The sequence below is a fragment of the Rattus norvegicus genome, chromosome 17 (assembly GCF_036323735.1).
Source record: "Rattus norvegicus strain BN/NHsdMcwi chromosome 17, GRCr8, whole genome shotgun sequence".
Classification (NCBI taxonomy): domain Eukaryota; kingdom Metazoa; phylum Chordata; class Mammalia; order Rodentia; family Muridae; genus Rattus; species Rattus norvegicus.
The window spans coordinates 77851657-77876942 of record NC_086035.1 but is presented as its reverse complement, the minus strand read 5'-3'; the positions used below and the strand labels follow the sequence as shown (position 1 = coordinate 77876942).

At 45.6% G+C, this 25286-nt stretch overlaps 1 protein-coding gene and 1 long non-coding RNA gene across 7 annotated transcripts in view; one reads left to right on the top strand and one right to left on the bottom strand.

Annotated features, from left to right (window-relative positions):
- The window catches only part of LOC108348589 (uncharacterized), a 36126-nt gene extending 31100 nt beyond the window's left edge, over positions 1–5026 (top strand). For all 3 annotated transcript variants that reach the window (XR_005495867.2, XR_001841961.3, XR_005495865.2), the window contains one exon: positions 3489–5026. This is a non-coding gene — a long non-coding RNA (uncharacterized LOC108348589). The remainder of the gene's footprint in view (positions 1–3488) is intronic.
- The window catches only part of Camk1d (calcium/calmodulin-dependent protein kinase ID), a 400828-nt gene that overhangs the window by 15076 nt on the left and 360466 nt on the right, over positions 1–25286 (bottom strand). For all 4 annotated transcript variants that reach the window (XM_039095777.2, XM_039095778.2, NM_001107365.1 and 1 more), the window contains 3 exon segments: positions 23770–23845; positions 6425–6537; positions 4298–4376 (listed from right to left, as the gene is read on the bottom strand). In XM_039095777.2, the coding sequence (XP_038951705.1) occupies positions 4298–4376; positions 6425–6537; positions 23770–23845 (268 nt within the window).

The window sequence follows — 25286 nt, the reverse complement described above, 5'->3', positions numbered from 1 at the left end:
GGTCACTTGCCTAGCACTTTGGAAACCCTAGGTTCACTTTTAAGTAGCAGAAAATCTAGAAAGCAATAGTAGCAGCAGCAACAAATATGTAAATGAAGATCTTATTACCTCGTCTAAACCACATCAAGACCCCATTGTCGTAAGGGCAATGTTAAATGTTATAGGACACCAATAAAAAGCTAAGAGTTCATATAGGTCACAGATATGTCAGGTGCTAGGTGGTCTTGTCTGTTACATGTACTATCTTAATTAGTCCCTTGAAAATCCCTCCAGGGTATGCATTATCATGTATGGTCTGGATTCTATGGGGGGGGGGTGGCTGAAGGGTTGAACGTTTAACTGCCCAGGTAGTAAGAGATGACACCAGGCCAGATCCCCACTAATCCTCACTCTTGCTCCTCAATTCATTTCCTGCCTGTCTCCTCTTACTCTACAATATCAAGGGACACCAAGTGCTGTGGTTCAATCCTGGACATTTGGTGTTTGGAAATATTCTGGGCCCAGTTTACTCATCTTGCTTGGAGCTCAACCCCATCCCATGGGCTGGCCAGCAACCACCTTCCAGTCAAAAACATAGCTTGAGGCCAGATCCAGTTGGGACAACTCTACTCTCCTGAAGTCCCAAGAAAGAGACGTTGGCTTGGTTTTTCCAAAAAGAGAGAAGACTAGCTTTTTCCATCGTGGTGAGGGAAGGAACTCAGGAGGCTTCACTCCTCCTTGAGGAGGAGGAGATATTTTCTTCAGTGGTGTATCCACTGGTAAGGTGCCCATGTAAATAACTCCTCATCCACAATTATGTAAGCAAACCTAACTAAACTTGTTCTCTCTCTCTCTCTCTCTCTCTCTCTCTCTCTCTCTCTCTCTCTCTCTCGCTCTCTCTCTCTCTCACATACACACACACACACACACACACAAGCACACATACATACACAAGCACACATACATACATAGGCACATACATACAAGCACACATGCATGCACTGTGTATGTGACAAGGCTGTAGAAAGGGAGCTAGTGTGAAGAAGACCAGAGGGAGAGGAGGGGACAAGGGCAGGTACTAGGGGTGAATATGATCAGAGTACATTATGCTCACATATGAAATGCCATGATGAATTACACATAATTAATATATTCTAACAAAGCCTTTGTTACAGAGCGGGAGAGTTGGTTCAGTAGTTAAGAGCACACATTGCTCCTGCAGAGGACCTGGGTTCGGTTCCCAGGTGGAATCATATCTGTCTGTAAATCCAGCTCCATGTGGATCTCATGTGAAAGTATACACGTATGCAGATCCACATGCATACATATAATAAAAACAACAAATCTTTTAAAAGTTTAAATACTTTTTTAAAGGGAGAGAGCAGACTTTAAGCTGTCTTCTACACTTTCTACAGAGGAGGGATATATTATTGGAGGAGCACGAGAAAGCCAGGCAGCTCTCTCCCTCTCTGTAAGATAATCTCAAAAGTCTGATGCCTTTAAAGGCCTATCATGTATGACATAAAGAAAAATTACTGTGTTGTCATCATATACATGGACCCACTATTCGAGGTTCCTAAGTGTCATCATATACATGGACCCACTATCTGAAGTTATTAAATGTCATCATATACATAGACCCACTGTCTGAGGTTCCTAAGTGTCATCATGTACATGGGCCCACTGTCTGAGGTTCCTAAGGGTCATCATATACATAGACCCACTGTCTGAGATTATTAAATGTCATCATATACATAGACCCACTATCTGATATTATTAAATGTCATCATATACATAGACCCACTGTCTGAGGTTACCAAGACACACCTCAGTGACATCCAATCAGAAATGTTCACCTTTCCTACCCTCTGCTGTTGTCCATCTTCTTCACACAATGGAGAGCATTCACCATGGAGTCTGACCTTTCTGCCTAGAGCCCAGGTTTTACCATTAGCTGGCTGTGGTCTTTACTCAGTTGCTATTTCCTTATCTCTGAAGTGAACAAAAAGCCTCCCTCCCAGGGTTATTGTAGAGGAAAAAAAAAAGGAGGGAATACTTTAAAGCCATCCCCAGAGTTCTCAAAAGAGACTCAACAAAAGCAGAGCGGGAGTGTTGAATTAAAATGCTGTGAAACTGGGTTAGCTCTGTGCTTCTAAGTCGGTCCCCTGCAGAGGGTTAATGGCCTGGGGGAAGCACTGTGAGAGAGGATGGCCAAATACAGGACTACTCTCAAAGTGCTCCTTAGGAGACCTCCTGAATTAAGGTCCAGCTCCACTCTCCGTGTGTGAGGGTATGGATGAGTGTGTGCGGATGTGTATGTGCATGTGCACACGTGCACGTGTGTACGCATGCGAATGTATGCTGGGGGAGTAAGCCAAGGCCTTGTACATACTTAGGAAGGGATCTACCACTGAGACCCCACTCCCATGTCCTCTGTGTTTGCTATACTGGGCACTATAGTTTACATGTTATGAGAGATAGAGTTTTTTTTTTTTAAGATTTATTTATTTATTTTATGTATGTGAGTACATAGTCGCTATCTTCAGACACACCAGAAGAGGGCATCGGATTCCATTACAGATGGTTGTGAGCCACCATGTGGTTGCTGGGAATTGAACTCAGGACCTCTGCAAGAGCAGTCCGTATTCTCAACCACTGAGCCATCTCTCCAGCCCGAGAGATAGAGTTTTAAACTAGCTCAAAACTCAGCAACAGGATCTGACTCAGGAAGACAGATGGTTAAAAATGCAGGAGGACTGGTGCAGACTCACAGACCCTCCGGATGTCACCGGATGTGGGTAAATGAGTAACGGGCTCTGTTCTGCCCCTGTGATGTTTGTTCAAGCCCCCATTGTGCCCTACAGATAATGTTCCAGCCATTGTGTCCTGCAGATAGTATTCCAGAAAACCGGGGCGGAAGCCTAACCAGAGGTGTATCAGATGCAGGTGCCTCATCAACTCTGACAAACATTTACCCTAAAGGACAGGAATCAAGATCTGTTCTCAGGAGAATGAGGGCTTGACCTTTCCCCTGATTTAAACCCTAGAGTCTTAAGAACAATCCTGTGACTTTGAGAGTTTCCCCTTGTGACATTTTTGGTATTTCCTTTTGACATCCCCTCATCTCCTGGGGCTTGTGACTTCTTCCTTTAAATAGCCCTTCTCCCAGCTACTCAGTGTCGACACCTCTGTCTCCTGCGTGGGATACGTGTCGACCCGGAGCTCTCCGTATTAAACCTCGCCTCTGCTTATTGCATCAAGATTGGTCTCTCGTGTGTCTGGGGTCCGAGACTTCCCGAGACTTGAGTGAGGGTCTCCCTTTGGGGATCTTTCAGTTAAACATGTTCAAAGGTCTCTGTGCTAAGAGTTTAGTTCTTAGCTTAGAGTTATTATTGGGAGGTGATGAAATTTTCATGAGGTTGGACTTGGTGGAAGATTTTCAGGTCATGGAAGAGCCTTTGAAAAGACTACGACATACCGTTATCTTCCTCTTGTTTCCTGACTACCAGGAGGTCGGCTTCTTGCTCCACTGTGGATTCCTACTGATCACCGGAGGCCCCACAACAACAGTACCACCCACCACCCAGAACCTCCAAAACTGTGAGTCACAAGAGACCTTCTGTCCTCTTACGTTGACCTTAGGTGTTTCGTTATAGCAACAGAAACCTGACTAGCCCACTTGTTATCTTTTTCTACTCGAGTATTTGTTTCCAGGCGGATGCTCACAGACATGTCTGGAAGGAAGCAGACATTTGCTCTGTCTGGATGTATGACTCTTTATGTGCCTTAGCGCCCATCTTACGTTAAGTCAGTATGTTAGCGATGCTACTCTTGAGTAAAAGTGAGAAAGCTGAGACTTAGCGAGCCAAGGGTAAACCCAACATGACACTAGCTGTCAGCGAATGTGGGTTCCAACCTCATGATGTACACACAGAGATAACGTGTGGGATGTCGTAGATCACCATCGAGTCTCTTTACAGTTAAAGAACCTGAGAGAGAAAGGATATATATCTACTCCAAGGAATAGAGTCCATCTGATCCTAATGCCTCATTGGACATTTTCCTTTGGCAAAAGCGAATCTCGGAACCATCTATAAGATGAAAATCTACCTGACATTTAATATCTTTCTGAGTATATCCAAGACTGCATCCTGAGTGCATCAAAATGTGCAAATTGTGGCTTGGGGAATGAGGAAACCAGGGTGCGATGGAGTGAGCGCCTGGTGTTTTCATGAATATGAAGAGTCAAGAAGAGTCGATAGAAAGTCTGCTTTGGGGGCAGAGGGAGGCATGGCCTCACAAAGGCCTTCTTTCTTACCATGGGTGTCGAGCTGCCTGCTCACAGGTGTATCTTTTATTTGGGTCTTTCTCCATCAGATTCCGAATGAAGTCTTTTGCTGTTCGAAAAGAAAGCAGGGGAAAACGGAATCACTTTGAGGTTTGAAATACGATGACTGGACACCCTTGTGTTTTAAGCTTGTGTTCCATTAAAAATACGAGATGGGCTTTTTACTATCACTCTTGTACCTTGAACACAAAAGTCACTCAGATAAAAGCAGAGCCCCGGCTGGCACTCCACGGGGGACCCAGTGAACCAGGGGGTGGCAGAGCCGGGCTGGGACCCTGACTTCTGGTTCTTTTTTTTTTTTTTCTTCTTCTTTTTTCTTTTTTTCAGAGCTGGGGACGGAACCCAGGGCCTTGCGCTCGCTAGGCAAGCGCTCTACCGCTGAGCTAAATCTCCAACCCCCTGACTTCTGGTTCTAAGTTCTTTTCTGTTAGCTACTAAGGGTGCCTTTGGTTTAGAGAATAAAGGAAGTAATCTTCATAACTGCATGCCTCTCCCGTTCACCACTGCCTTAGAGAGACGCTTTGGGGACATCCCCTGAATGTGTGATAGACATCACTGGTTCCAGTAAGCTCACTGAGGAGCTGTAAAGCCACCAGGTCATGGTACTATGTGTTGGGAACACCCAGAGGAGCATCTGCATTACACTTTGAGCTGTTACCCCAGAGAGTTAGAAGTGAGAGAGCAACAGCTAGATGTATCCTTGGGCTTGGTTACCATGGACAGGGCAAAGCTCAGAGTGGGGAGGGTGGGAGGTGGGGTGGTGGGACGGAGGGGTGTGGGAAGGGGCAGCAGGTAGAATGGGAGGGACAGACCCACAGAACCCAAAGCTGATACGATATGCAGGCTTGGACCCTGCTGCCCTGTAAGGCATGGTAGCTTGCTGCACATGGGTCTCGCTTCTGGAGGAAACCTCTGGCTTCTAAACTCAGAAGTCCAATATTCCTTTAGAACCTGTAGGATGGTATCCTGGACCCAGGATTTGGAAGGTTGAGGAATTGGGCAAGGGGATTCCAATTAGGAGCAAATTACATAAATAATAAAAGTCATCTGGGTGACCAGATAAATAGAGGGGGCCGTTCACCTCCCTTCCTCCTTTTATGGTTCTCGCCACTTCACCTAGGCTCATCTTTGGCTTTTATCCCCTGGAAATGTTGATGAGCATCTCTGGAAGTATTTCCGTGTGGTGCACTGTGGCCCAAACGTGGGCTCTAGACAATAAAATCACAACCTCAGCCAAGAAAGCCCCAACCACGACTGGTCTATGCAAAGATGTTTTTCCAAGGACATGTGACTTCACAAATACGGTCTTGTCATAAAAAAGTGGGCCCCAGGAAAACTGGGGTTTATGATCCCAGCTCTGCTATATACCGACTCCATAAACTGAAGCAGGTTATTTTATTTACCTCTGGAGCCTAAGTTTCTATTATCAGTCACATATAAATAATATAAATGTCCATTTCTTGAGCCATCCTGAGGATTGGGTGTGTGAGCGCATGTCTGGACTTCTGACACTCAGCTCCTACTTGGTACCCATCCAGTGCCAGCCAATAATATTTCACCATCCGAGCACTCATATCAGAAAGAGGTAGGTGAGCGAGTCCACATCCCTCGGCTTTATGTAGCAAGCCCATCCCCCAAGTCAAGGCCAAAGGTGCAGCTCACAAAGCTTCCCCACAGACTGTATGCTTGTGGAGACCACGTCTCTTTTGTTGAGATCCTTACTCCCATGATGAAGGCATCTGAAGTAGACCTGTGGGAAGTGTTTAGGGTCCTGTAGGCAGTGCTCTCCCAAAAGACAGGTGTGTTCTTATGAAAGAGACCCAGAAGTCCTTGCCTCCCCCGTCATGTGCAAACACACCAAGACGGCTGCCTATGAATTAGAAAGCAGGCCCTCATCAGACATGCAGTGGTCTTGACCCAGTGCTTCCAGCCTTCAGAATTGTACAAAGTGAATATTTGGTATTTAAGTCACACAGCCTGTGGTATTTTATTACAGTAACCCCAGTAGAAGAAGACAGAAAGCATCAAAGTTCAAGCCCCAGGGTCCTTGAACCTCTATGTTGGGTTGTCAGGATATAAAGGCCATGGGACACCCACCAGAGTCGGAGATGTCATCCCAGTAGGGGGAATCAAACTCATATTCTGCCTTGAGGATCTGTTCAAACAGCTTCGAGTCATTTTCATCATAAAAAGGAGGGTAACCACAGAGCCTGCAAGACAAGAGTGAGTAAAAAGTGAGAGTGTGCACAGCCATTATGCTGGGTCTACACTTGGTCTGGAAGGAGAACATGAACCATCAATCAAATTAAGGGAACCCACACTGAGTGGGCTGAAGTTAAATCTTACCACAGGAGCCATATCCTCTATACATTAGCACGCCAACAGAAGCAAAAATATGACTTCCTAAGCAGCAAAACAATCAACCCCCATTGTGACCAGTGGTGCGCACACACACCCATAAGTCTACCGTATTTTTATTAGTGTGTGTGTATGATGTGTTTGTAAGGGCACACATGTGCCACAGTGAGTGTGTGTGGTAGTTAGAGAACAACAATTTGGTACTGCTTCCTACCTTCCACCTTTCTATGGTTTCTAGGGGTGGAACGAAGGCCACCAGATTCACACAACAAACACTTTTATCCACTGAACCACTCTCCCACCCTCTGTAACATTTTACATGGCATTCACTAGAATCCCATCAACAGTAGAAAATCAGCAGGCAACATTCCCATGTATGGATATTGTTAGTAATGTCTGTGACATTGTCTTCAGCTGACAGGCCAGTGAAAGGAACAAACAAAAAGCATTTCTGGACACCTTCAGGTTCGTTCTATTTAGGAGAATTGCTAAAGGAGGAAAAAGAAGAAGGAGGAGGAGGAGGAGGAAGAAGAAGAGGAGGAAGGAGAGGAGGAGGAAGAAGAAGAGGAGGAAGAGGAGGAGGAGGAACAGGAGGAGGAGGAAGTGGAGGAGGAGGAAAAGGAAGAGGACGAGGAGGAGGAGGGGGAAGAAGAAGAGGAGGAAGAAGAGGAGGAAGAAGAAAAGGAAGAGGAAGAGGAGGAAGAGGAGGAAGAGGAGGAGGAGGGGGAAGAAGAAGAGGAGGAAGAAGAGGAGGAGGAAGAAAAGGAAGAGGAAGAGGAGGAAGAGGAGGAGGGGGGGAAGAAGAAGAGGAGGAAGAAGAGGAGGAGGAAGAAGAAAAGGAAGAGGAAGAGGAGGAAGAGGAGGAGGAGGGGGAAGAAGAAGAGGAGGAAGAAGAGGAGGAGGAAGAAGAAAAGGAAGAGGAAGAGGAGGAAGAGGAGGAGGAAGAGGAGGAGGAAGAGGAGGAGGAAGAAGTAGAGGAGGAGGAGGAGGAAGAGGAGGAGGAGGAGGAGGAGGAGGAGGAGGAGGAGGAGAAGGAGGAGGAGGAGGAGGAGGAGGAGGAGGAGGAGGAGGAGGAGGAAATTTTATAACCTGGATACCACGTTGCTAGAATGCATCTTATCGGTCCACCAAATGGGAACCAGAAATGCTACCATTTTGCCGATGACGAGCTTCAGTCAACATCCACAGGAGGCAGCTCAAGTCACCACCTTGTAGAATCACAACACCCTAGTAGTCAAGGTGTCACTGGGGCCATTTCGCAGACAACCTCTTAATGGCCCAACAAAGATGCTGCTAGCAATAAATTAGAATTCTGGAGAGACCAAGGGTCATTTGACAACCATGGCAAGAGCTGTCATATCAATTAAATTCAACCACCGTGAGTCAGTAGTCATTGACACTGGAGATTCTGGGGCTGACCATGCAGCACTGAGGGAGAGCACATACTTAACAACTGAGAAAGTAATAAACAAAATACACATAAATTAAAATTTAGAAAGTCACACTTCCTCTTTCCAGTGCTGCCCTCAGTTCTAATGCTCCCTTTACTACCAGTAAATCCTTCCACACCAGTATAGACTTCCATGTATATATTGGTCTTGGGCGACATGGTCCTGTGACACCTCTCTTCTAGGTTAAAACATTTAGGAAAGACCCACGACTTGCCCGGAGCCCATTGTGGGGCTGGGGTGGAGGGACCCTACAGCCTGAAAGGTGGGGTCAAGGCAGTGAGTGACCCCAGAGCAGAAGCAAGCACTACTTGGCTCTAGAAGACCCAAGAGCAAAATTCTATGTTGCAGATCTGGCTTCTGGGGCCAGAATGCAGCAGCCATGTGGGAGGCCTGACCCCAGACTGAGGCCTGACCCCAAGCCAAGCTTCTTCTTCTCACACAGTTCAATATCATTCCAAACATAGCAACAGCCTCGAGACCAGTTTAATGAGAACGAATGAGCAGGCATCTGTAGACTGTAGGTCTGTAGGGAGTAGGCTGTTGGTTCCTAATGAACACGATACATGAAGGTCCAGCCATCTTTCACTTGTCCCGCCAGCGGTGGCACAGCTGCAGCTGGCTGCAGAAGAGAAAGGGTGTGTGTGCGTGTGTGTACGTGTGAGAGAGAGAGAGAGAGAGCGAGAGGGGGGGGAGAGAGAGAGGGAGAGAGACAGAGAGACAGAGAGAGAAACAGAGAGAGAGAGAGAGACAGAGAGACAGAGAGACAGAGAGCGAGACAGAGAGACAGAGAGAGAGAGACAGAGACAGAGACAGTTGTCAAGGCCAAGATGATTCTACCTCATCTAACTCACAAGCGTGTTTTCGAGGAGGGATGCCTGCTGGAAAGTTTCATTTGTAAAGATCTGCTGTGGTAGGCAAAATGAAGCAGCCAGTGCCTCGGAACCCACCAAGTGCATACTTCACTTCCCAGGGAAACCCTGGGGCCACAGAGGGATGGATATGTAACTGTTTCCCACAGTGAGGACTTGGGAAAAATTAAATGTTTGCATTAGGAAAAGCCGACAGAGCAAAAATGTTAGCTTGTCTTGGAAAAAGCTGACATGTTGGTTATGTGAGCTTTTTGTTTGTTAACAAGTGTGTTTTGCTCTACGGTCTGGCTTTCTTCCTAAGGGAAAAACATGCTAAAATTTTTTCAAAAAGGATTTCTTCTCGTGCCAGTGTTCTTGATGTACATTCCAATTTCTTTTCATCTTAGATTTATTTCCTTTCATAGAGGACTGTTCGTGCAGGTGTTCTGAGGACCCAGGAGGAGGAAATGAATCTATCTTGGGGCCTGAGTTAAAATTAAGAGAGAGTTGAGGACATGCCTTGGTGAGTAAAATGCTTGTCACGCAAGCATGGTGATCTAAGTTTGAATCCCTGGAACCCTCATAAAAGCTGGACACAGAAGCCTGCCTGTAACCCCAGTACCCCAGCCTTCCTGTGGACAAATGCCAGAGGCTCTACTGCGCTCTGCCACTTCCCAGATGTCTTCCATCAGCCCTTGCATGGTGTGTCTGGGACAAGGCTGATCGTGAATGAAGGAGGACAGCATTGTGGAGCTCAGTGGGCCAGAGGATGAGGACCACAGCTGAGTCTCTGAAGGAGGAACGGAATTGGAGATGGGTGTCTACTGCCCTAGGCCTCATTATTTTGCCTTGTGGGCATACATTCCTAGAAAGAGGGCTGTTTTGCTTCTCCTGGGAAAATGTTCTATTAGAGTCTAGACCCAGTCCTAGCAACCCATGCCTCCCCTCAACTCTCTATATCTAGCGGTGTTTGTAGCCCAGCAGCAATAAAGTTCAGGGTAACAAAGATCACACTACCCCCAAGTATAGTTTTTATAGCATGTGCATTTTAAAAAAAGATCTATTTATGCTATTCATGTGAGTACACTGTAGCTGTCCTCAGACACATCAGAAGAGGGCATCAGATCCCATTAGAGATGGCTATGAGCTACCATGGAAGAACAGTCGGTGCTCTTAACCACTGGGCCATTTCTTCAGCCCCCTAGCATGTACATTTAAAAGAGAACCAGTTAGCAGTACACAAGATCAGGACTCAAGCCTAACCCTTCTGTCCTGGTCAAAGTTCTTTTCTCTTGGCCTTCATCAGTAAAGGAGAAGACTTGAGAACTGAACCTCTTACTTCAGCTTTCAAACTCTCTCTGTAGGTCAGTTGGCTTGTACCCACCCAACACCTTCACCTGGAAGAAACACTCTAGAATGTGACTCTACCTTTCCACTCTCCTCCCCCATCTAATTCTTCCCAGGGTGTGTTCACCAAGATGCTGCAGGCTAATTTCCTGCATATAGAACACTTACTGTATCAGGGCTGATAGAATATTATACACTTTGTCTGTGTTGACCCTTGCTTGGCTCTGCCACGCCCTTGAAAACTAGGAGTATAAGATTAAGATCTGACTTGTCTCTGGCAAGGGACCCCATGCATGCAGTTGCTACAGGGCACAGGGCTCCATGATGTCATATCTTCTCTGGGCATAGCACTGATCTGTCCACATGTATCTAGAACATGACTTTCTCTTTGCTTCTAGATTGTGAGGATCTAGGCCAGGTTGTACCTGGAGGGTGTGTTGGATAGATGGCTTGGGCACATGGCTATGCTCTGGAAGAAGGGACTGCCTTGTTGGCTATGGAGCTTCCATGGCTGGGCTTGTAAGCAGAGACAAAGGTTCATGATACAGGAGAGCTTACCATTGCTCTACTCCAGAAGAACAGGGAGATCTCAAAATACCCACTCAACATGCCCCTTCCTGGACACCCCTCTTGCAGAGGAGTTATAACAGCCCTACTCCAGGCTAGGAGAACCTAATGCACAAGCCCACCTCTGATGGCAAATGTCTAATTTGGGGAGACTAGAGTGTGGCTTAGGCTTTCCAAATGGCGCTCCTGGCCATAGACCCTGACTGTTAAGAAAGTTTTCCATGGAGAAGGATGGTCACATAAATGGATGTGAAAATCAGTGATCAGTGGCCAGCTGTGGCTGATCTGACAGCACAACATTTTCCTTGGAAACTGAAATGCTATAGTAACATAGAAGCTCCCATCAAGACACCCATGACCTCAACATAGTCATTATCCCAGGTTAAGTTATAGTCTTTGGACTGTTTACTCTTGGTCATGGATCTACATACCTGGAAAAGAGAATGTCTGCCAACGTGATGTCCAAGTCACAGCCAGTAGTTACTTCTTTGTCCCTTTGTTTCCACAGCCCACCTGTGTTTTGGATTATCTCTTGTACCCCTTAAATTATGCACTTTAGGGCCTGTTGCTCTATATACCTTTCGATACCAGAGATGGCTACTGAGAGGTCAGAAAGAAATGGGGATCAGAAGTGGAGCGGGGACAGAACCAGCCATACCTGATGTTTGCCCATGCAGGGGGCTGATTTAAATTTTTTAATGTACTTTACATTCTTGTGGTAAGAGTACTTTACGTGAGAGCTTCTTTCTTAATATTTAAGGGAATGACAAATCTTTGTAGATTGTGTCTTTTTGGGTATAACAGTGCCTCCCTGTAGTGATTTGAATATAAAATGTCCCCCAGAGGCACACATGTTTGAACAGTTGGCTCCCAGCTGGTGGTGCCATTTGGAAAGTTCTGGTACCTTTAGGGATAAAGCTTCATTGAAGGAAGAGGCTCACTGGGGTTGAGTCTTGAAGTTTTATAGTCTGGCCCTATTTCTTCACTGGTTCTTTGTTTCCTGACTGAAATATAATATGACTAGCTACTCACTCCCCTGTCACCAATACCTTCTCCAAACTGTAAGCCCAAACACACCATCCTCCTTTAATGTCTTCTTGTCAGCTATTTGGTCACAGCAACAAGATCGATATATTCCCCAAGAGGCTCCTATACTGAAGACTTGTTCCTAAGATGGTGGCTCAGTTCACAGGTGGGTGGACCGTTAAGGAGTTAACGTCATCATCGGGATCATCGATTGAGGAATTCATTGCTGAATGGGCACCTAGGTAGTTGTAGGAAATAGGTCACTTGGGGCTGGCCTTTCAAGGTACATCCTGTCCCTAGCCCTGTCACCTCCCCTTTTGATCCCCATTTTTTGTAAATGTCTCCAGAGGAGTGTTTGGCATCCACAGAATACGTATGTTTGGATGGGATACTAGAATTCAGATTACCTCATAAGTAGAGAGGCTGCAGGACTGGGCAAGGGGCTTTGTCTCCCCAAATGTGCCAGAAAGCCCTCACATGAGCAAAAATGTTCTCTTTTCATTGAAGTATTCTCCATTTGCTATATTACCTGACATCCTTTTCTTGCTTTCTGACCCACAGTGAACACAGGCTGTGGCCACCAGTGTCCCCTCTCCTGTACCATATCATGTACCATGCACAGGCTCCTTTGGGGTCAGAAGATACAGGAATGTTGGTCAGGCACTCCTCTGGCCATTATCAAATACTCACTGAGAATCAACTATGTCTAGGCATGGAACAAAATGGACAGAGTGCTTACTGATATGGTATGACATTAGAGCTGGGGACAGGGGAACAGATGGTTGACATTAAATTCATTATGAAGAGGAAGCATGAAAACTAGATATGAAAGGTGAATTTAGAGCTGGTTCAGAGAACCTACATTTCTACTTTAATCTAGAATATTCTTTTCCCTACCTCATTCTCTATGCTGGACATGCTATTATTGTCTTCAGTCCTCAGGACTGACCTGCTCAGTTGCAAAGCTTTAAGTTCCTTGTCTGGTGATGTCTTTCCTGCCCCCACACCCCAATACTATGCAAGGCACTACATCTCCCCCTTATGCCCTTCCTAGCTTCCCAGGTTCTTCTGTTGTACCTCATGTCTTGGTCTGTATCTATGACTCACCATCTCTAGCTAGACTCGGTGCTCCCCAAAAGCATTTTTGCAAGCCTGTACAGACTGGTACAAACCTCAGCAAAAGCTTGTTGGAGGACTGGCTCCTTAAACGCCTTCACCTTTCTCAGACTACCTTCCTTACCCTGTACAGTCCTCTCTAAACATGTTCCTTCTTTAAGAGCCAGCTCAAATCTCATCTCTTTTTTGGGGCATCTCAAGAAAATATGAAAGATTATAATTTATGATTATGATTCTAATGTTTAAATGTTCACTTTGCTGATAAGTTCCTGAGGGAACAGAGACTATGTCATAAATGGTATTTCTGTAGGGTTTGGAGAAAGGACCTCACTATAGCCTTGAACTCATGATCCTTCTATCTCATCCTTCCCAGGGCTGTGATTATAGTTGTGTAAGATTATGACTGGCTCTTTGGTGTCCTGTATTAGTACTCAGCACTTCTCAATTGTGTTCTGATAAACAGAAAGTGCTCCATTTGAAACATTTATGCGTGTATGTACATGTGCAGGAATACATACATGTCTATGTTGTCATAACATACACTTTAATAGACATAAGACATCACTAAGGGTATAGGTCAATGGTAGAATACTTTCATCTAGCATGAATGAGTCCCCTGGGTTTGATCCTAATACCAATCCTAAATCGGGCTGAACATTTTAAAATGAGAAAAATTTCAACCATGTTTTTCTGAGCACAGTAATTTTTTTTATTTATTTCATTTTGTTTGTGGTAAATCACCCTAAAGGCCAATAGAATAAAAATGATATTCTCCAAGACAACTGGAATGAACATGGGGAACTGTCAACAAATATCACCCAAGCTCCCATATGCCAAATTCCTGACAATATGTTTCGTACATCAAGTTCCCTCTCCATTGTTCCATCAGAAGCTAAGTATCCCACTGGTAACAGAATTCACAGGTGACAGGTACTGTTCTTAGCCTAAGACCTTGAGTAAAACACTTAGAGTATGATTGAAGTAGACTTCACAGTCAAAGAATTTTATCCTGGGGTCCAGAACTCATCATGCCTCTCTAGACCCTAGGAAACTAAGTCTTAGAGAGAAGATGGTCTCGGGGCCACAGCTAGTGGCAAAACCTGGGTATGTATGTGAGGAACTGGCCTAGAAGAACAAACGCCATTCTGATCCAATTCTACAAAGAGATATGGAACAATGAAATTGTGCAAAATGCTTGTTATATAGCAATAAGTACGACAGGGTTGAGTCTTACTTTCTACAGTCTCCTTGTCCAGTCTCACTTAAACGTAACTGATGGAAGGTTTAGTTTTCTTTAGTAAATCAAGCATGCTGAGTATGTCTTGCAAACAATAGTAACAATAACCATCATCCACTGACCATTTATCAAGCACCGAGCACTGGGCTACACTTTAGCAACTCTTTCATTGCTGGGACAAAACATCCAATGAGAGTAACTTAAGGAAGAAGGATACATTGCCATCTTTACAGTGACATCCATGGCTGGATACCTAAAGGTTGAAACGATTCGACTCAGAAGGACTTACAGAAAGAAAGACTTAAAACTCTCCTTCTGCCCATTAAGCTATCCAACTGTTCATGCACTTATCTTCCTCATCTGGAAATGGAAAAGCAAAAAGACTTTTCTCCTTATAAGCATCCATCGAATGAGGCAATATGTGTAAGACATGAGCACTTGGTTAGATAGGAATCACCCAGTAATTTCATCTCTGGGGGTATCTGCCAGGGTGCTTTAACCGAGAAGGAAAAACTCATCCTAATGGGGACAGCATCACTCCATGGGCGTCAGCTCCAAACTGACTAATGGGAGGAAGCCGAGTGAGAATATAACCATCCGTCCAGGGTTTCTATCGCCATGTCTTCCCCACCGTGATGGACTGTACTCTCAAACCCCTTCCCTCCCCTCTCTTCTCTTGTTCTTTTTTTTTTTTTTCCTTTGCTTGTCTCCTAGTCTTCCCCATTCTCAACTCTCCTTTCTTCCTAGTTCTGTTGATAAGCCAACAGGCATCTATGCAGGCCAACAATCCTGTGTGTGTGTGGGGGGGGTGTAGGACTCTGCATCTCATGGCCCATGGGTTCTTGATGTACATCCCACTATGCCCTGTCCCCACTCCCTTGTCCCCAAGCTCTCCCAATGTACTTGTGGCCGACTAGAACACAATTCTAGTCTCCTACCACATGGCCAAGAGACAAGACTCTGAATCAGCCTCACGGGCACTATGTTATGTGGAATTACATTAGATGTTCCCACATGTCTGAGTCAGGATTTTGCAGCCATGGTGGTGTGAGCTAATGTCTCCCTCTCCCATCTCTGTCCACACTGCTCTTTGTCACAAACGCTGCTTAGGCACTGCAGAGCAGGCTGACCTTTTCTTCTCTGTGCTCTTGTTTTATTCATTCCACTACCACTTTTCTGCTTCTATACGGTCCCAGGAATAAATATTTCAAAGTGCAATAAAGTCCTCTTTGGATTATTCTGTGCGTTAGGGTTGTGCTAAAGGAATTAAAAGTTCCTCATGAGTCCAGGGCCAAACTTCATTTTGTTCTGTATGTGTGTGCATACATGGTACAATTTTGCGTGTGTGTGTGTGTGTGTGTGTGTGTGTGTGTGTGTGTGTGTATTCTCAGGATATCTAATTCATGTCTATATCTCTCCCAGCCCAAGGAGAGTATATCCTCCCCACCATCTTCAAGTTTTAGATCTCTATAGTTGGAAGCTAGCTCAACTCTTTCAAACCAGGTGTCCAAGATTATGTTCCTGATTGAATGATACATCTTTTCTCAAACACAGGAAGCCCTCTCCTTCCCCGCAAGAATGGGATAGAGTGGGCTGAGGTTGAGAAAGGACCTTAAGACGTAGCCAAGTCTAGTAACTCTCCTACCTCTGCAATTATTGGAATAGCTGGTGTAGACCTCCACACCACTCCATCAGAGTTTTGGAAAACTGGAGCTGGAGGGGGATAAACTATCAATCTAATGGTCCTATTTAGAGGCTGTATTTAAAGACAGAGCCTAGAATGGCTCCTTCCTGGTACATTTCTACCAAGTTTCCAGTGCCCAGTGACTGTTGCCTATCCTGTGAGGCAGCCTCAGGCTTTTCCTGGCTCAGTCCCAGCATCCACTGCAGCACTGGCCTCCCACCTCACGGCAGCCAGCAAGACTAGATTGCAATTTATGTCTGCTGTCTGTTGCTTCCAGCAGACAGCAAGTGCCTCCAAGGCCAGGGCCAGAATAGAGTCATCTCTGCACCGCATCCTATTGCCTGACATGTTTTAGACTCAGTCAATGTTAGGAAAGTGAATGCCTGTCAATCCTCTGCCCTCCATTCTCCAGGCTAAATATCCCAAAGCATTAGGCTGCTACATACATGACAGTTTCCAGATGATAAGAAAGCAGAGGAAGTGAATATTCTTCCATCTGGCCTAAGGCTGTGTATGTAGGTTTAGAAATGACCGATGCCCACTGTTCTCCTCTGTCTTCTCCATCTATGCATGGTATTCTCTCTAGCACGGGGACATTGGATAACAGTAGAGACCACTCTGCCCAGTCGCTGACAGGGAATTGCATTCATTGCCATCCAAGGTGTACAGCTCCTTGACCTCAAATGTATGGCTACGGCATGCTCTCCTCACTGCTTTGCATGCCCTGCACCCTCTGCTGGACATCAGAATATTTTGAGGAGATAGGCTAAACCATCTGGCACAGGATCTGAGTCTGGTCCCTGCCCTGAGCAGAGGAGAGGGCTTCCTAGGCTCACAAAGGTCAAGCCTGACCAAGCAGGATTTGCAGCAGAGACTAAAGCTACTGAGACTCTCAAGCCTCAGTATTTTGCACACACAGGACCCACTTCTTACAAAGGACAGAGAGGAACCAGGGAGCCTTTCTGCAAGTGCTTGGAACACAGGCACACCAAGATGTCACCAATAAACCAAGTCAGAGCAAACTTAGGAATTATGTTAAACCCTGATGAACCAAGATAGTCAATGTCAAAACGACAGGAGGAGAGCAAGGGCCATCACTGTTGATTTTTAAAGCAAGAGAATGGAGGGCAGGATTGAACTGATCAGCTCAGGTCACCCAGACCCACTGAGAGCGAGGGCTATATGCTGGCCATGTTTCTCTTGACTGAGAAGGGTCACCTGCAGACTCATGGGTTCTAGAAACGCATCCGAGGCTGTCCATTGCTACTGTCCTGAACTCATGTCTGCACAGAGAGCTCTTGGCTTTAGTCCATTTCTTTCGGATCATTTCCTAGGTGAGGGAGCATGATTATTTGCTGCTATGCATGTCCTCTGACCTCCTGGGGTAGGTCTGGGTCTCATTGTGATTCAGTATATAGACACTTGCTTTTTAAAAGTCCATTCTGAGCCTGTTATCTGTGAGTCCATGCACATGGGTTATGAGTCTCTGATGTTTTTCCTTGGAGATAGAATTTTCTTTTTCCCTTCCTTTTCCTTCCTGTCTTTCCTCTTTTCCCTCCCTCACTCCCTTCCTTCCTTCTTTTGTATTAGGGACCAAATCTAGACCTAGGTCCTCACTGCTCTAACAGTAAGTTATCCTCAGACCTTTTAACTTTGTTTTTCAGACACGTTCAACCGTTTGAATCTATGCCTGGGAGTGGACCCTGTGCTCCAGTCCTCCCTACCCCAATCACACCCAGAGACAGCTTGACCTCCCCAGGAGTTCTGACACACCCAAGCTCACAGGTGAGTCCACCACTATGAGCCTTAATCCCTGGCCTACCTGGGACCTACTTGGAGCCCAGGGGGATGCAGGAACCCACGCTCAGCCAGGGACACATGGTCCTTTTGTATCTGCACCTGGGAACAGATAGGTTCTAAGTAACTCAGTCTTGCCTTGAACTTGCAAACCTCTCGCCCCAGTCTCCTTAGTGATCAGGACTACAGGCCTTTACCACTAACTTACAGCCTAATTTTTATAGACATAAATGGGGGTGTCGAGGGTGGCCTGAAAGATGCGATGGGCCCTACCAATCGAAGTTTGGGGTATTGTAAGATAGTCACTGCCTGCTAGTGACACAGCAGTTAGTGTTCTTACGTTTCTGAACCCGCCTGGTACCGAGAATCACCACTGCAATACTGCAACCTGGGCTGGGGCCCTGCGGTTATGCTGCGGTCTCTGCCTTAGATGCTTGACCTCTTGTTCCTTCCCTGCCACATACGCATTCCATCAAGAGCCAGCTGTCAACTGCTGGGACTGCCTTGGCTAGAATCAGCCTTTGTGTGAGGAAATGAACCTACCTGTCTGCAAATGAAGCGTTCTTTGCTTCATTCTTGAGGGATAATTAAGTTGTAAACACATACACAGGCACATCAACATTGATGGGACCTAGTTAGAAGAAGGGAAACGTGTGGGAGGCCAGAGAAAAAGCAAAGGTCAGAGATCACAGCCAAGTCTGGCTTAGCCTGTTCAGGTTGCTTTTGCTGCCTTTGATCTACCAAGACTTCTTCGGTTTGGGGAGTGTGAATGTCCCTAGGATATTTCTCAGTTTTTCATCCCAGCAGAAATCCAGCATGCTCCTCTACAACATGATGAATCTCTGAGCATGATTTGGGGAAAGAGCCATCAATCTCCTTGAAGCGAGAGTTTACTCCGCGAGACGTTCATGCACGCCTTGAGAAGGGAAAATCATTTCCTTAGCATTTGTCCTATCTTGGCTGGGTGAAGCCCACCACATTGGACATCAGCACACACTCTTATCTTTCTCAGTAGCTTAAGGTCTGTGGGCAAAGGTGCTTCTTGTAAATCCTCAGTATCAGAGCAAGGTTCCCAGCAGGATCGGGACCCATCAAGTGTGCTTAGAGTCGATGAAAAGCCTTGGCAGAAAAATGATTGCTCCTTCCACATGACAGATAACAGAGGAATGAGTGAGGAGACCCAGGGAGAGGCAATTTAACAAGCATCTGCAGGGGCAAAATGAGCGATGTTTATGTGGTGCGCAGAGAGAAGAAAATGTGGTGATGTGATCCGTCTCTGTCATTTTTTGCTGTAGTCTAATATCTCAGTGTGACAGGCTGGTCGATTAAAAAATAATAGGGCGGTGTTCCTGAAATTGGAAGAGGCTACCTTCTTTTCCACTCTCATGGAGAAGAATAGGGGTCTTGGTGTGATCCCCTGAGAAAACTGGCTTCTCCATGACATGCTTGTTGGTCTCAGCTTGCTCCATAGCTGTGCGTACTCCTCAGATGGTGGCTGGATGGAGGGCTACACAGGGTGGATCAACAGGGACACTGAAGTTGCAAGAGTCTGAGATTGAGATCCTTGAGTTTTATTTGCGTGTTTTCTGTGTGCTGTACATATGCATACATGTTCATACAGGTATGTGCGCATCCATGAAGAGGTCAGAGGTGGACCTCAGTCATCGTCCTCAGTTGCTTTCCGCCTTCCTTTTTGAGACAGGGTCTGCTGCTGAGTCTGGAGCTCACCAATTGGTCGGTCTGGCTAGGCAGTGAGCTCCAGGAGTCCGCCTGTCTCCATCTCCCCAGACTGGGATTATGGACGTGCCCCAGCATGCCCTTTTTATGTGGACACCAGGGAATCCAAGCCGAGGCCCTTAGTTTGGATAGCAAGCACTTTCCTGACAAGCCATCCCCAAAGCCGTGAGTTCAGATGTTAACCCAATTTTGCACTATCCTTATCAACTCGGGCCATAGGACCTTCCCAGGGAGATTCCACCAGTCCTCCAAGTATCACAGCATACTTAGCCTTGGTCTGAATCCCTCCTCTGTTCCAATGTTTGTCTTTCCTTTGTCATCTTCTCCAGACTTCTACATAGACCTTGCATGGTACATCTCTTCCCACTGCCCAATATCCCTGTCCTCAATGACCTCCTCATGCCAACGGCTGGCAGAACCCTCCAGCATGTTATCATTAGGGTCAATGGCCATCATCTCTGTAGTGCTTTCTCTGTCTAGGAACTGACCCTGGTGCTAGAGATAGAAAGATGACAAAGGCTAGGTGACTGCCCCAGTACTAGTGATGTACACACCCAGACAAGTTGGGCCCATACATGGGATAAAATATCCCTAATGTTAAATTCACAGCTAGTGTTTTTCTACACACAATCATGTTACACAGAAAATTATACCCAGATAATTTTTAGACAGTGTCTTATTATGTAGAGACTGGCCTAAAATTTTCTACATAGCTCAGGGAAACCCCAAACTCCCAATGCCCCTGCCTCTGCTCCCCAAATGCTGACATTGCAAGAGTATGCTACTGACAATCAGCTGACATCTGAATCCCCTACAGGATATAACGAAAATGACTGAAGTTTATTTACTCTCTGCTTGGGCTTGCCAGAGTTCTGGCTATCACCAAGGAAAAAGAGTCCTTTCCTACCATCTTGGAATCTGCCCACAGTCATGAAATCAACCTGAGGGTGTTTCTTGCGGGGAGAGAGTGGTACCAAAAGAAAACCACCGAGCATGTAAAGCAGAAGTCAGGAAATATGGCATGTCTTCCTTTAAGACCAACTTGAAGTGCAGCATTGTGTCCCATTGCTGGATACCCTACTGTTCAGATGTACCCGGACACATGTCATATCCGCACCTTGGATACATGTCATAGCCACACCTCGGAACCCTTCAGAGCACTACATGGAATCTGTAGCTATGTTAAGATATTTTAATATGTCTTCTGTGTCTAATATGAACTGTGGTTCAAGGCACATGTGGCTAAGTGCCTACTGCCAGTCTCCTCCTTATAGCCTTCTTCTCTAGCAGCACTGTGATTTTACTCTGGAAATTTCCCTCTTCCACAATACCTCCAGGTTGACTTGCCAAGCAAGATAATCCCACTGTCTTTGCCAATGGCTGGTTTAGAGAGGACACCAAAGAGATTCCCTCCATGTACTCTCCCTGCTAAGGGAGGACACACCAAGAAAGGGAGCTGTCCATAAGCAAGAAACAGAGGCTGACCAGAAACTTTACTGGTCTTTGTTGTCTACAGAATTATGTGCATCCATACTGGGCATTGTTACTCTTTGTTATAGCAGCTGGATCACTAAGACATCCTTACCTAGTTACAATAATGCCAAAGACTTAGTGTGTGTGTGTGTGTGTGTGTGTGTGTGTGTGTGTGTGTGTGTGTGTGTGTTGGAGATGCCATGGAGGCCAAAGAGGGCATCAGATCCCCTGGATCTGGAGTTACAAGCTGTTGTAAGCTGCCTATCATGGGTGCTAAAAACCTAACTGTAGTCCTCAGTAAGAGTAACAAGTGCTCTTGACTGTTGAGCCATTTCTCTAGCTTCTTACCTAATAATTCTAAGAACACTAATCAATATTCATCCTCTGCAACTGCTGATATCCCTTTCTATGTCAAGATGTCAAGGGAAAAAATGATATTCACAAACCCAGGTGAGTGCATTCCCCAGGAAGACCCTTCCAGACCACCAAGATCAGCTCCAACTATTGGCAGGAAAGGGCTAGTCTTTCACTTACTTTTTTGAGCTTTCCAATCAAGCTGGGAGAGTCAGGACCTCTGAGGAGGGTTATAGCTGGGGAATTATGAGGCCATGGTGAATAACACTGTATACTTCTAACTGTCTGTTTACCCATGACCACCAGGTCTAATTGTATGTGTATGGTTTTATTAGGGGAATGGTTTTACAACTGTCATTAGATTCTCAAAAGGGTCTATGTTCTCTAAAGCAAGAAACTAGTGCAGAGGACGCAGGATTAGTTACCTTTGTGTATCTGTAACCAATATTACTGGTAGACACAACTTAAATGGAGCGATTTTACCTTCACAGTTCAACACAGTTGGATACAGAGAGAGGGAGATGGAAATAGTGCTAGGGTAAGAGAGTTTTCAAGGACATATTTCCAACAATCTACATCCCTCAGCTAAGTTCCACTTCCTAGAGGTTCTAGAATTTCCCAAAATAGTACCACCAATCGGGACCCGAAGAATCTATAGTAAACATTTTTCCAGTTAAACCAGAGCAATGTTTGATATGCTTAGGAAATGAAGACACTATGAGGACATCTATAAGTGCACTCACATATTTCCATAAAGGAGAGCCCCATGTGGTATATCACCATGAGGTAAACTCCCTTTTGCAATGGCATGAACCCACAGGAACCATCACCCAAATGCACAAACTGCCCCATTGACTGTTGCTGTAGAAAGATCATTTGCTTCCTTGGGGCAAAGTGGCCCAGAGGACAGAGGATGCCATGAACTATCAGAAGCTTCTCCAGTCACAGTCCCTTCTAGCCTTTGGCTAGGGATGTTTGTTTGGTAGAGAACATCCCCCTCTTTGGGGATACTCAGGAGAGGAGCTTCATTTCCTATCAATTATGCAAGCTAGTTGGGCTAAACCTGCTATAAAAGCCTATCACATAATAAATATTTGCAGATACAACCTCAATTAAAAATGGCTTTAGAGTAGGCTAAGGCAAAACAAAGACTAGCAATACGGAGAGGGAAGCGCTGATCTTGATATGGCTGCAAGAGAACGGCCGATCCTGGAGTATCTGTCAGGAGGGTAGGGCTAGAGGACAATTCCTGGATCGAGGAGGTAAGGCCTCCAACCATATGTTTTTGTTTCCATCTACTTTCTCCTAAATGTGATCTCTTTTGGAGACATGTTAGTATTTTCACAGTGGTTTTCAATGCACCCTCTCAAAGCCATGACGGCACAGGATAAGATTCTCTCTTATTGGCTAACAGGGAAAGGAAAATCAAACTCAAAATCAAATTGCTATCTTATTTTGAAATTCATTTTGTTGTTGTTGTTTATGCTTTTGAAACATGGTCTATCTCTCTCCCTCCCTCTCTCCATATTTGATACTCATTATGTATACTACACTGGCTTCAGACCCACGAGGTCTGCTTGCCTTTCTACTTTCCAAGTGTTGAGATTAAAGTTGATTATTACCACGGTCAGCTACATTTTTTTAAATAATTTATTTATTTATTTCATGTATGTGAGTACACACTGTACTTGTATTCAGACACACCAGAGGAGGGCACCAGATCCCCATTAGAAATGGTTGTGAGCCAACATGTGGCTGCTGGGAATTGAACTCAGGACCTCTGGAATAGCAGTCAGTGCTCTTAACCGCTGAGCCATCTCTCCAGCGCCCCCCTCCCATTTTTAAGGTATGAGATTGGGGTGAATATTAAGCAGGGCTGCTGCTAGAAATGCATCACTAACATGGCACCTTGCTACATACATGTCAGTGGCTTCTCAAAGTTAGACCAAGAATTGTCATATGATATAAATATCAGTTCCATTTTTGGACTCATACATTCATGGCTATGGCAGCATTATGCACAAAAGTCTAAAGGTAGCAGCAACCCAGTTGTCCACGGATAGGTGAGAAGATGAACTTATGGTGGTCTGGAAAGTGTGGTGTTATCCCTGAAAGGAAGAGAATTCTGGCATATGGTTCAACACGGATGAGCTCTGAGGACCCTTAAGTGAGTAAACTTATCATCAATGAAGAACGGCTGTGTGAACCCCACTTCTCCGAGGCCCCCAGAACAGACAGGTCCACAAAGACAGACGGTAGAATGGAGGTTACCAGGGGCTGAGGAGGGGTGCTGAGAGCTGCTGTTGGCCATTGGTAAACACTCTCAGTCAGATGCTGCTAAGGATGGACTTAGTACTCCCAGAATGTTAAAAATCTCTGTTAGATGTATTTCACCATAGTCAAGCAAGTGGAGGTGAGGGGGAGCCATGATGGTAAGCAATACTTACAGGATATAGGCGATCACCCCAATAGACCAGCAGTCAACTGCTTTGCTGTACGGCTTCTGGGCAAGAACTTCTGGGGCTGTGGACAGAGAAAGAAGATTCACAATGAATCTGATGACTTAGATACCAGAAGATATCAAAGGAGCTTACCTGGACTTTTCATTTTTCTGACTTGTTTTCCCATGTTGGCTCTTCAGATTTTGAGCCACCTGTGAGTCTAAAAACTGGGTGGGGGGGCTAAGGAACCTGAATTATCCATGGTAGAATGCTCAGTCTGCATGAAGTCCTGGGTTCAAGTTCAAAGAACCCCAAGTTCCAAAGAGATTTAAATAGATAATAACAAACGGTTCATTTGTTAGCTTCTCTAAGTAAAAAGACACGGAGGAGTGTGTGTGTGTGTGTGTGTGTGTGTGTGTGTGTGTGTGTGTGCGCGCATGTGTGCATGTGTGTGTGTGCGTGTGTGTGTGTGTGTGTGTGTCTGGAAATAAATCATTCATTAACTGTTAACCGACCAACAAATGTTCTGTGCTAAGAACCATAGCTTTGTTAACACTGCTGGGAGAAGGCAATACTTAGTTGGAGTGTGGAGTATGAACTGTACCCCCAAACTGACTCAGGACAGCATCTCTGTAGGATTTTGTGAGGTGCCATGGGGACAAGGGTGACAAGCACTTTCTGTGCCTTTATAGAGCCTACAGCTCAGCAGAGAGAACAGGGGTCTGCCTGGAGCTACACTTGTTTCCGGATGATCTGTCTATCGGTACGTTCACCTACTCCTCTACAGAGTAGGGGGACTGCTTCTTAGCCTCGTTTCATCTCTGAACCATTTATTCCACCAAGAGTCACTGCTCCCAGGGGTTTGGGTTCATTTTGTATCAGCCCTGGCTCCCATGTTCCTAGCTCTGGGGCCACAGTTTAGGCTCAGGTATCCACCTGGTGTCTGCAACCCACAGCATCTGGTGCAGTTGGCGCTCAGTGTGGGTAAATACATATGAGGCAGTAGATCTCACTGACTAGTGAAATCTCCACTTTGGACATATCTCTGTTTGAGACCTCTTTAGCACGTAAGTTACAGAATAATTGCGAAGGTAGAAAAAGTAAAAACAGAATCATTGATAAAATGATTGATAAAAGTCCTCGCCATGCCTCCAACTGTGGGATTTGGATGGCTCACTCATCCCAACATCTTTGGGGAAACACTATCACCGTAATATTCATTATCCTAAGATTGTAGGAGGAGACACGAGGGCACAGAGAAGTTGAGCCAGATGAGGGCTCTTCCCCCCTTAGTGAAGGAGGATTTAATCTCACTAAATGCAACGCTTACTACAGCAAGCAGCTCTTAAGTGTTCCCTGCAGCAAGGAAGCAAGAGCAAGGGAAGGAAACCGAGCTTCACAGAAGTGATCTGTCCCAAGTTCACTGTCAGACACAGAGAAGCAGGCCAATCGTTCGGTTAAACCATACTGTTCATCAGAGTGGGAACTTCCTCACTCTATACGAAAACTCCAGAAAATCCACC